This window comes from Hyperoodon ampullatus (genome assembly GCF_949752795.1).
Source record: "Hyperoodon ampullatus genome assembly, chromosome: 2".
Taxonomy (NCBI): Eukaryota; Metazoa; Chordata; class Mammalia; order Artiodactyla; family Ziphiidae; genus Hyperoodon; species Hyperoodon ampullatus.
Window position 1 is genome coordinate 53,631,838 of NC_136915.1, and position 13,269 is coordinate 53,645,106.

The 13,269-nt window shown below is 37.3% G+C and overlaps 1 protein-coding gene across 1 annotated transcript in view; it reads right to left on the reverse strand.

The window, feature by feature from the left end:
• TM2D1 (TM2 domain containing 1) overlaps positions 1–13,269 on the reverse strand; it is a gene marked incomplete at its 5' end in the record, with an annotated part of 52,841 nt that overhangs the window by 12,799 nt on the left and 26,773 nt on the right. Inside the window, one exon of the mRNA XM_079698743.1 lies at positions 1,920–1,993. Coding sequence (XP_079554869.1) covers positions 1,920–1,993 — 74 coding nt within the window. The remainder of the gene's footprint in view (positions 1–1,919; positions 1,994–13,269) is intronic.

Below are 13,269 nucleotides of genomic sequence, written 5' to 3' on the forward strand. Positions count from 1 at the left end.
GTTCACGCACAATATGTTTCTGGGATCACAGCCCAAAAGAAAAACATTGCAACTCACTGGGGAATAATATTTAATGGCAAAAAGAAAAAAAACTGGGGATGGAGAGAATGAGTAAGGAAAGAAGAATAAACAAAAAGATGATAGACAGAATGTAAAAGGTTTATGAGAAATTGAAAAAATATATTTAGGAAAAAGATATTAACATAGTTTATGATATTTATAGTAAAAACTTATTTGGCTGAAAAAATTCTCTAAAATTAATGTAGTCAACATCACATGTTAAGTATATTAAACATGTAGAATAAGGATACATGTCTTATTTGGCTACTTTTGAAAAATGATTTGTTTTTCCCCTAATCTGAAAGCAGTCTAAAGTAGCCATCCCTATTAAAATGTCTTATTTAGGGACATTTACTGTAGAAATTCAAACATTCTAATTCTACCTCCATAATTTGTTGATGTAATAGTCTCAATTCTAGATCTTTAAGAACTATTAGTTCTGAAAAGTTTAGGTATACATGTACTAGAAAATAGTGGCTGAATCAAATAAGCTCTATAATTTGATATAAATAAAGCTACAAAGCACTAATATCACCAAAGAAAGAACCTAGTGTGAAATATTAACTAAATGGTTGGGTTTTAAAGATGTGGAATTCTGTATATCTCAAAGAATCCCAATAATATATTAAATTCCTTGGATCCTCAGAGAAACCCATTTCCAAGCATATGTGCACAAGTACCTTAGCCTCTTCATGCCTGCTTGCCTGTACCACAGTCAGAGAAGGCAGGATATTTGGTTAGGCATATGTTTATGAATAAAGACAGGAAAATTCCAACTTTAAAACCAAATATTTTCCTTGTTTAATTCTGATATCTTATTGGTCCATATGTTGCCTCCTCCTCACAGTATGGTCCCCTCCTCACAGTATGTTACCAAAAATCTAGATTTTGACTTTCTTTTAAAGCATAAGGATAACATCAAGCAGACAGAATTGAGGAGTGGAAATACTGTATGAGAAAGAAGAGCAAAACTGATGATAATCTAAATACATACTGACACATTTACTGAAGACATTAGGTGCTCCATAAATGCTTACTGAAATGCTGTTTTGTGACATTTGTTGTGATAAATTCATCTCTTTAAGAATCCTCATGAATTAACCACAACCAGTTCAGTATAATTTAATAGAAAACATCTGGTGGCACTTTTAAACGCATAAGAAGAGCATTTCACAAACCACTGCAGCAGGAGAAAACGAGGCTAAGACAGAGAAGCAGAGATGAAGAGCAGGAGAGTCCTGAACACATCATTTGATTATATGAATTGGGTCTTGCCTGAGACCAGCCCCTCTCCTAGATTTTCCACAGAGCGCCCAGAAATTCCTTTTCTCTTTTTGGCTTAAGCTAGCTGCATTTCAGTTTCTACAATTTGCAACCAAGAGAACGCTAGTATAGAGTACCTGTCCAGTGCAAAAAAAATCTTGTTTCTGCCTCCACATATTCATATGTAAATATCAGATTCCCATCATTATCCTATTATAGTAATTGACAATGTGCTGTAACAGGAAAAGAAACAATAAGCTTGAAATATAACCTCAATCCCACTTAGAGATTCATAATACAAACTATAAAGACTCTGAGAAGTTCTCCAGTAAAGAAATCTCTATAACTCAGCTGAACTCACATTTACAAATCATATTAGAGCACAGAATCCTTGTTAATGAAGTTCATATGTCTTTTAGAGAACTGCTAATTGGCACAGGTTGGGAAATGCAACTTGAAAACATGGCCATGATCCTTTAGATCTAGCATCTGAAGAAAAACTGAAAAAGCATTCCTAACTGCTTTCTAACATATATATCACAGAACACAAATTTGAATGTAAAAGTAGTTCATCTTCTAGATTGAAATTAACTTACCTGCATTGAAATAAGAATGAAATCAATTAGGCTCCCAATTCCACAAAATCCTACAGTGCAAAACTTTAACAAACCTAGAAAAGAAGGTAAAGTCATTTACAACCTGGAAAGTCTTATAAATATTCATAAACTTTTCCATTTCCCAATAAACCATTATATATAACACAAAAGCTTTATATCGACAATATAAAATTAACACTTTAAAAAAATCAAATCTTCACCTAAAAATATGAGAAAACTTTAAAGGGCCCTCTACATAGAAAAGCAAAAAAAAAAAAAAATTAATTCACTTAAATAAATAATAAGAACTGAAATAAAAACTCAATCTAATCTTACAAAACTTCTTAAGAGAAAAGTTTTCTAATCTTACAAAACTTCTAAGAAAATAAATCTTTAAATCTCATTACACCAGAGTTACAGAACATCTTTTAGTCTTAAAATCCTTATTTATTTATTTAGACTTAATACATTATGGATCCAAATTTTAATATGCATTTACAGTAGAAAGTTCAAATAAATAGACTGTCAAGACACAGAAAAAATAATCAGAAAAGAACACTGATCTTGTAGTTAAACAGCAAAATTCTATTAGTAACCCAATTATCTTGAAGTTATCCTACACTGTACTTTTTTCCTAAGCATCTTATGTTTTTTATTAGCCCAATAGTCAAAATCAACAATTCTGTGAGCTATACACACCTCTGTCCTTGGTTCCAACCTTAAAGCTAACATACTAAAATAGATGATAATAGAGCATAGAATCTAGGACATATACAATGATATAACACAAAAAATATAATGATGAAATTAGAAGAGGCAGATTGGGGGTGGGGGTGGGATGAGTAATCTCTCTTCTATATTTAAACTTGAGTTGCTTTCCAGATATCCCATTTGAGATATAAAAATGGTATGAAGCAAGACTCTTCGTGAAAGGGTAGTTCTAAACATCAACTACAAATATATACCAGCTAAAATTGTAAGACTGGATGAGATCACCTCTTGCACACATTTGGAAATACATAAAAAAGACTGAAATATGTAAGTAAATTAGACGATTTCCACCCCCACCCCCCTTATTAGTAATAGATATACAGTAGAACAATGTTGTAAGTACTGCAGTAACACATGTTGGAAATGATTTTAAAACTTAAAATATAGATACTATATAAAATTATGCACTAGGAGGCTTCCCTGGTGGCGCAGTGGTTGAGAGTCCGCCTGCCGATGCAGGGGACACAGGTTCGTGCCCCGGTCTGGGAGGATCCCGCATGACGCGGAGCGGCTGGACCCGTGAGCCATGGCCGCTGAGCCTGCGCGTCCAGAGCCTGTGCTCCGCAACGAGAGAGGCCACAGCAGTGAGAGGCCCGCGTACCGCAAAAAAAAAAAAAAAAATTATGCACTTAGTTTTCTTCAGAATACTTATTACCTACCTAATATTTTATATTGTTTACTATCTGTCTCATGGAAGCCCTGTTACGGGAGAGTCTTTTATATGTCTTGTTCAATTCTGTGTCCTTATTACCTACAACATTGCCTGGCACATGGTAGATGCTCAATATTTGTTGTATGAATAGATACATTTTCTCAGCTTTTCTGTCTCCTAAAGATCCCTAACTTTTAATCCACTATCTTACATAACAACTCCTTTAATTATTTTTTCCATTCATTGCATTTTACTATAGTTGCCCAAGGAACTTTATCCACTCACTCAGTATATGTACTATATCCATTCACTCACTTATTTTATTTCTGAAATGTATCCCTCTTCACAGAGCATTTTGGAAATACCACAGAGTTTCCCTTCCTTCAACTTGTTTACAAAAAGAACATTAAGAATGGTCAAGAAAAGTTTGTCTTTAATGAACTGCTACTCTATGAAAAAAATGTAACCATGTCAGAGCCTTTGCCCTTGTCATCCCATCTTCCAGTGATGTTCTTCCTGTAGCTCTTCTCATCTCAGGCTACTTCCTCAGAGAAGTCTTTGTAACCCAGCATGCTGCTCCCTGCAGCAGCCCCAGCACTGTATCACATCTCCCCTATTTATTTCCGTCATGGTGCTGATCAGAAGTCATTCATTGGTTTGTTCATTCATTCTCTTTTTTCCTATGCCATGTAAACTCCTAAAGGCAGGGTTCTTATCTTATTCAAGTCAATTCCTGGAACAGTACGTGACAGAAAGTAAGAGTTTAATAAATATCTGCTGTATGACTATCAAAAAATTAGAAACAATCTAAGTATCTAACAGGGAGAAATTGTCTCAAGAAATTAAGATACACCTAACAATAGGAGAAAATACTATGCAGTCATTTTAAAACAATGATATAGAAGTATATTTATTGGCAAAGTAATGTGATAACACACAAAACAGAGAAAGACAGCGAGTCAATTAAAGTCTAGATATTCTGTTGCTGAACCCCTTCTTTAAGGATGTTTCAGAAGATTGAACATGACAGGTTCCTATTCAGATAAAATATTAGATAAATTAGATAAATATTAGATAAAATGTTAGATACATGTATTCGGAACTTTGGTAAATTTTACCTACTCCTGGAGTAACACATTTAAGAAACTATAGAACAGGTCCAAGATGATATTTAAGCATTTAAAGAATCCGCAAACTAATCAATGACGGAAAGCAAGTGAGTGCTTGCTTGGGAAAAAGCAGGACAAGGAGGGCCAAGGGGCAGGGATTATAAATAGGCATGAGGACACTTCGGGGAGTGACAGATATGGTCATTATCTTGATCATGGTGGTTGTTTCACAGGTGTATACATGTCTAACTTATAAAACTGTACATTTTAAATATGTGCACTTTAAGAGATAATGATTCAAAGTAAAAACTTAGAATAGTACATGGTACATGGCAAACATATGATAAATGTTAGCCCAGCTGCTACTTGTGCTACCACTATTTCTACTATATTATAATTATTATTATAATTGAGAAATTTATACAGCATAAATCCACATCATTTACAGTAGCATCATCTAACCTAGCCTCGCCTCTTGCAAATTCCTTCTGTGTTACAAACTACCCGAAGTTCTCTCCCAATGGGCTGTGCTCTCACACCTGCATTTGTGTGTGCTATGCTGTCCCCTGCCTTGCCTCCTCCACTGCCCCCACTATTCCCAATCATCTAGCTAACTCTTAATAGTCTTTTTTAAAACTTCTGGAAAGTTTTCTCTAATGCTCCCAGGATGAATTTAATGTCATCCCTAGATGCTCCCTAGCACCCTGCCCTTAACTTCCAGCAGAGCACATATCCCATGGTATGATTTATTATATATTTATTTGTCTGACTTCCCCTATATCCTTCCTTCCACAAGCAACTTGAAGTCAGGGCTGTGTCATTTCTGTGCCTAGTCAATATGGATAATGAAGGAATAAAATATATCAATAGTAAATTATCTTATTTGTAAACAAACACTGATCAACTTGAAAAACACAAAGTAGCATACATTCTAAACAGCATTTATTAAAACTGAAAACGAGCAGAACCCTGTGGGGCCCCTGGGCACAGAAGTCTTTCTGTCCCCCGTTTTCTGGTTTGTAGGGAAGAGGATCCAGCCTCCATGACCTTCTCTGAGTTCCAAAGGGCAGACTCAAACAGTTGCTAATCAAGGGAGGAGCAGCCAAGAAACTACCTGAGGCCAGGAACCAGAGAAGCTCATCAAGATTACCTGAGACCATGGGGCTTCTCGGATGCGCAGTGGTTGAGAGTCCGCCTGCCGATGCAGGGGACGCGGGTTCGTGCCCCGGTCTGGGAAGATCCCACATGCCGTGGGAAGAACCCACATGCCACGGAGAAGCTGGGCCCGTGAGCCATGGCCGCTGAGCCTGTGCGTCTGGAGCCTGTGCTCCGCAACGGGAGAGGCCACGGCAGTGGGGGGCCCGCATACCACACACACACAAAAAAATTACCTGAGACCAGATTAGAGAAGTGCAGGCCCTGTACACATCCTAATCTTGTCAGCAACCCCACCCTTGAACTATTGCTATAAAACACCTCATCAAATCCTCCTGGGTTGGGACACATAGTTTTTGAGGGCAGAAGCCCGCTGTGTCCATCCCCCTTTGGCTGACAAAGCAATAAAGCTAACCTTTTCTACTTCACCCAAAACTCTGTCTCCGAGATTCAATTCGGCACCGGTGCACAGAGGCCAAGCTTTTGGCAAAAACCAGTGCAAACCGTTACTCTTACAGATTTCATTATTTTGAGCACCAATACCAGTTTTTAAAAGATGGGGAGGTATTACTGAACTACCAAAAGTAGATTGACTTTTTTTTCCAAGTAAAAATTTGTTAGGTCTCTTTGTACAGACCCTATTTACTTAACTTATTGTGGAAAGAAATATTATATTTAGATTTTAGAGATTGTTTTGAAATTCCAATTAACAATGTTTCCAATCAAGAAGGATCCATTTTTATCTTGAACCATTACTATTGTAGATATATTCTTCCAAAAAGATTCTGCTGCCAGATGACATTAATAAAGCTCATATTTTTAGTGTACTTTATTTATACTTCAGTAACTTAAACTTTACATTTAAAAGTACACAAATTCAGGGCTTCCCTGGTGGCGCAGTGGTTGACAGTCCGCCTGCCGATGCAGGGGACACGGGTTCGTGCCCCGGTCCGGGAAGATCACACATGCCGCAGAGCGGCTAGGCCCGTGAGCCATGGCCACTGGGCCTACGCGTCTGGAGCCTGTGCTCTGCAACGGGAGAGGCCGCAACAGTGAGAGGCCCATGTACCGCAAAAAAAAAAAAAAAAAAAAAAGTCACAGATGTTAACATGGTTAAAAACACAAAGATGGAATATTAGAAAAATAAGGCTTCATGGTGAAAAAAGGCTTCCAGCTAAAGCAGCACTGGTATAATGAGAATAAGTCAATTAAAGGAAATAAAGCTATACATAAAGTAATAGTTCTGGGCTAAAAAGAAATTTGAAATACCTACAAAGAAAATTTTTCTTAAAGGAATGTTTGGATCTTATCAAATTTAATTTAATCTCACCTTCAGCACATTTCCCTTACTTAATCCTAAAGTAAAATTTATATAATGAAGTATCACATTCAACACTAAATTACTTAAAAAGAAACCTACTGTATAGCATAGGGAACTATATTCAATATCTTGTAATAACCTATAATGGAAAAGAATCTTTAAAAGAAAAAAATACATATATATATACATATACATATATACATATATATGACTGAATCACGTTGCTGGACATCTGAAACATTGTAAATCAACTATACTTCAGTTTAAAAAAAAGAAAAAAAAGAAATTACTTAAGAGCAAGCTTCATCATATCTGCATTATTTATTTGGTTCTTATAAAATTCCAGTGATCATAAATGGTACTGAGAAAGTATTTTAAAAAGCTATCTATAAAGTGGCGATGTCAAGATGGCATACTAGGAGGACACGGAATTCGCGCCTCCTCACAACTAGGGCACCTACCAGGCACCGGTGGGGGACCATGGAAACCTAAGAGGACTGGAGGAACCCCAGTGACCAGATTGGGGTTCTGTTTTACCTTGTTGATTCACTGTTGTTGATTCTTTTATATTTTTATTTTTCATAATAAATGTTTTATTTTTCTAATTTTATTTTATTCTTTATACTTTGTTATTGTTCTCTCTTTCTGGCTTATTCCCCCACCCTTTCTTTTTCTTTCTTTTTCTGTTGTGCTTTTATTTTACGTTGTTGCAGTTGTTTCAATTACAGTTTTATTTTTGCTAATATATGTTTTATCTTTCTAATTTTATTTTGTTTTTTATTCTTTGATATAATACTGCTCCTTTTATTTTTTCTTTTTCATTTATTTATTTTTTTAACCTTGCCACGAAGCTTGCGGGATCTTGGTTCCCAGGCTGGAGGTCAGGCCTAAGCTCCTGTGGTGGGAGCTCCGAGTCCAAATTGCTGGAATAACAGAGAATCTCAGACCCAAGAAAATATCAATTGGAGTGAGGACTAACGGAGGTCCTCATCTCAGCAACAAGACCTGGCTCTATCCAACTGCCTGCAAGCTCCAGTGCTGTATGTCTCAGGCCACAAAACCACTAAGACAGGAATACAGCACCACCCATCAAAAAAAAAAAAAAAAAATGAAATGACAAAAAATATGTCACAGACGAAGAAGCAAGGCAAAAACCTACAAGACCAAATAAATGAAGACAAAATAGGCAATCTACCTGGAAAAGAATTCAGAATAATGACAGTAAAGATGGGCCAAAATCTCAGAAACAGAATGGAGAAAATAAAAGAAACATTTAACAAGGATCTAGAAGAACTAAAGAGCAAACAAACAATGATGAACAACACAATTACTGAAATTAAAAATGCTCTAGAAAGAATCAATAACAGAATAACTGAGGCAGAAGAACGGAAAAGTGAGCTGGGAGATAAAATAATGGAAATCACTGCCAGGGAGCAGAATGAAGAACAAAAGAATGAAAAGAATTGAGGACAGTCTCAGAGACCTCTGGGACAACATTAAACGCAACAACATTCGACTTATAGGGGTCCCAGAAGAAGAAGAGGAAAAGGGTCTGAGAAAATATTTGAAGAGATTATAGTCGAAAACTTCCCTAACATGGGAAAGGGAATAGCCACCCAAGTCCAGGAAGCGCAGTGAGTCCCATACAGGATAAACCCAAGGAGAAACACGTTGAGACACATAGTAATCAAATTGGCAAAAATTAAACACAAAGAAAAATTATTGAAAGCAGCAAGGGAAAAATGACAAATAACATACAAGGGAGCTCCCATAAGGTTAAGAGCTTATTTCTCAGCAGTAACTCTACAAGCCAGAAGGGAGCGGCATGATATACTTAAAGTGATGAAAGGGAAGAACCTACAACCAAGATTACACTACCCTGCAAGGATCTCATTCAGATTCAATGGAGAAATCAAAAGCTTTACAGACAAGCAAAAGCTAAGAGAATTCAGCACCACCAAACCAGCTCTACAACAAATGCTAAAGGAACTTCTCTAAGTAGGAAACACAAAAGAAGAAAACGACCTACCAAAAAACCCCCAAAACAATTAAGAAAATGGTCACAGGAACATACATATCGATAATTACCTTCAACAGGAATGGATTAAATGCTCCAACCAAAAGACACAGGCTTGCTGAATGGATACAAAAACAAGACCCATATATATACTGTCTACAAGAGACCCACTTCAGACCTACGGACACATACAGACTGAAAGTGAGGGGATGGAAAGAGATATTCCATGCAAATGGAAATCAAAGAAAGCTGGAGTAGCAAGTCTCATATCAGACAAAATAGACTTTAAAATAAAGACTATTACAAGAGACAAAGAAGGACACTACATAATGATCAAGAAGTCAATCCAAGAAGATATAACAATTGTAAATATTTATGCACCCAACATAGGAGCACCTCAATACATAATACAAATGCTAACAGGCATAAAACGGAAAATCGACACTAACAATCATAGTAGGGGACTTTAACACCACATTTACACCAATGGACAGATCATCCAAAATGAAAATAAATAAGGAAACACAAGCTTTAAATGACACATTAAACAGATAGACTTAATTGATATTTATAGGACATTCCATCCAAAAACAACAGAATACATATTCTTCTCAAGTGCTCATGGAACATTCTCCAGGATAGACCATACCTTGGGCCACAAATCAAGCCTCAGTAAATTTAAGAAAATTGAAATCGTATCAAGTATCTTTTCTGACCACAGTGCTGTGAGACTAGATATCAATCACAGGAAAAAAACTATGAGAAATACAAACAAATGGAGGATAAACAACATGCTACTAAATAACCAAGAGATCACTGAAGAAATCAAAGAGGAAATCAAAGAAATACCTAGAAACAAATGACAATGAAAACACAATGACCCAAAACCTATGGGATGCAGCAAAAGCAGTTCTAAGAGGGAAGTTTATAGCAATACAGTCCTACCTCAAGAAAGAAGAAACATCTCAAATAAACAACATAACCTTACACCTAAAGCAATTAGGGAAAGAAGAACAAAAAAGCTCCAAAGTTAGCAGAAGGAAAGAAATCATAAGGATCAGATCAGAAATAAATGAAAAAGAAATGAAGGAAACAGTAGCAAAGGTCAATAAAACTAAAAGCTATTTCTTTGAGAAGATAAACAAAATTGATAAACCATTAGCCAGACTCATAAATAAAAAAGGGAGAAGACAAATCAGCGGAAGTAGAAATGAAAATGGAGAAGTAACAACTGACACTGCAGAAACACAAAGGACCATGAGAGATTACTACAAGCAACTATATGCCAATAAAATGGACAACCTGGAAGAAATGGACAAATTCTTAGAAAAGCACAACCTTCCGAGACTGAACCAGGAAGAAACAGAAAATAAAAACAGACCAGTCACAAGCATGGAAATTGAAACTGTGATTAAAAAGCTTCCAACAGGGCTTCCCTGGTGGCGCAGTGGTTGAGAGTCCGCCTGCCGATGCAGGGGACACGGGTTCATGCCCCGGTCCGGGAAGATCCCACATGCCACGGAGCGGCCGGGCCCATGAGCCATGGCCGCTGAGCCTGCGCATCCGGAGCCTGTGCTCCGCAACGGGAGAGGCCACAGCAGTGAGAGGCCTGTGTACCACAGAAAAACAAAAAAAAAACAAACAAACAAAAAAAAGCTTCCAACAAACAAAAGCCCAGGACCAGATAGCTTCACAGGTGAATTCTATCAAACATTTAGAGAAGAACTAACACCTATCCTTCTCAAACTCTTCCAAAATATAGCAGAGGGAGGAACACTCCCAAACTCATTCTACGAGGCCACCATCACCCTGATACCAAAACCAGACAAAGATGTCACAAAAAAAGAAAACTACAGGCCACTATCTCTGATGAACATAGATGTAAAAATCCTCAACAAAATACTAGCAAACAGAATCCAACAGCACATTAAAAGGATCCTATACCACGATCAAGTGGGGTTTATCTCAGGAATGCAAGGATTCTTCAATATATGCAAGTCAATCAATGTGATACACCATGTTAAGAAACTGGATGATAAAAACCATATGATAATCTCAATAGATGTAGAAAATGCTTTTGACAAAATTCAAAACTCATTTATGATAAAAACTCTCCAGAAAGTAGGCATAAAGGGAACCTACCTCAACATTAATAAAGGCCATATATGACAAACCCACAGCCAACATCAATCTCAATGGTGAAAAACTGAAACCATTTACTCTAAGATCAGGAACAAGACAAGGTTGCCCACTCTCACTGCTATTATTCAACATAATTTTGGAAGTTTCAGCCACAGCAATCAGAGAAGAAAAAGAAATAAAAGGAATACAAATCAGAAAAGAAGAAGTAAAACTGTCACTTTGCATATGACATGATACTATACATAGAGAATCCTAAAGATGCTACCAGAAAACTACTAGAGCTAATCAATGAATTTGGTAGAGCAGCAGGATACAAAATTAATGCACAGAAATCTGTTGCATTCCTATACACTAATGATGAAAAATCTGAAAGAGAAATTAAGGAAACACTCCCATTTACCTGTACAACAAAAAGAATAAAATACCTAGGAATAAATCTACCTAGGGAGACAAAAGACCAGTACGCAGAAAACTATAAGACATTGATGAAAGAGATTAAAGATGATACAAATATATGGAGAGATGTACCATGTTCTTGTATTTAAGAATCAACATTGTGAAAATGACTCTACTACCCAACGCAGTCTACACATTCAATGCAATCCCCATCAAACTACCAATGGCATTTTTCACAGAACTAGAACAAAAAATTGCACAATTTGTATGGAAACACAGAAGAACCCGAATAGCCAAAGGAATCTTGAGAAAGAAAAATGGAGCTGGAGGAATCAGGCTTCCTGACTTCAGACTATACTACAAAGCTACAGTAATCAAGACAGTATGGTACTGGCACAAAAACAGAAATATAGATCAATGGAACAGGACAGAAACCCAGAGATAAACCCACACACATATGGTCACCTTATTTTTGATAAAGGAGGCAAGAATATACAATGGAGAAAAGACAGCCCCTTCAATAAGTAGTGCTGGGAAAACTGGACAGCTACATGTAAAAAAATGGAACTAGAACACTTCCTTACACCATACACAAAAATAAACTCAAAATGGATTAAAGACCTAAATGTAAGGCCGGACACTATAAAACTCTTAGAGGAAAACCTAGGTAGAACACTCTATGACATAAATCACAGCAAGATATATATATATATATATATATATATATATATATATATATATACACACACACATATATATATATATGTATATATATATATATATATTTTTTTTTTTTTTGGTACACGGGCCTCTCACTGTTGTGGCCTCTCCCATTGAGGAGCACAGGCTCCGGACGCGCAGGCTCAGCGACAATGGCTCACGGGCCCAGCCGCTCCGCGGCATGTGGGATCTTCCCAGTTCAGGGCACGAACCCGTGTCCCCTGCATCGGCAGGAAGACTCTCAACCACTGCGCCACCAGGGAAGCCCACAGCAAAATCTGTTTTGACCCACACCCTAGAGAAATGGAAATAAAAACAAAAATAAACAAATGGGACTAATGAAACTTAAAAGCTTTTGCACAGCAAAGGAAACCATAAATAAGACGAAAAGACAACCCTCAGAATTGGAGAAAATATTTGCAAACAATGTAACTGACAAAGGATTAATCTCCAAAATATATAAGCAGCTCATGCAGCTCAATATGAAAAAAACAAACAACCCAATCCAAAAATGGGCAGAAGACCTAAACAGACATTTCTCCAAAGAAGATATACAGATTGCCAACAAACACATGAAAAGATGATCGACATCACTAATCATTAGAGAAATGCAAATCAAAACTACAATGAGGGGGGCTTCCCTGGTGGCGCAGTGGTTGAGAGTCCGCCTGCCGATGCAGGGGACACGGGTTCGTGCCCCGGTCTGGGAAGATCCCACATGCTGAGGAGCGGCTGGGCCCGTGAGCCATGGCCGCTGAGCCTGCGTGTCTGGAGCCTGTGCTCCGCAATGGGAGAGGCCACAACAGTGAGAGGCTCGCATACCTCCAAAAAAAAAAACTACAATGAGGTATCACCTCACAGTGGTCAGAATGGCCATCACCAAAATATCTACAAACAATAAATGCTGGAGAGGTTGTGGAGAAAAAGGAACCCTCTTGCGCTGTTGGTGGGAATTTAAATTGATACAGCCACTATGAAGAACAGTATGGTGGTTCCTTAAAAAACTAAAAATAGAACTACCATATGACCCAGCAATCCCACTACTGGGCACATGCCCTGAGAAAACC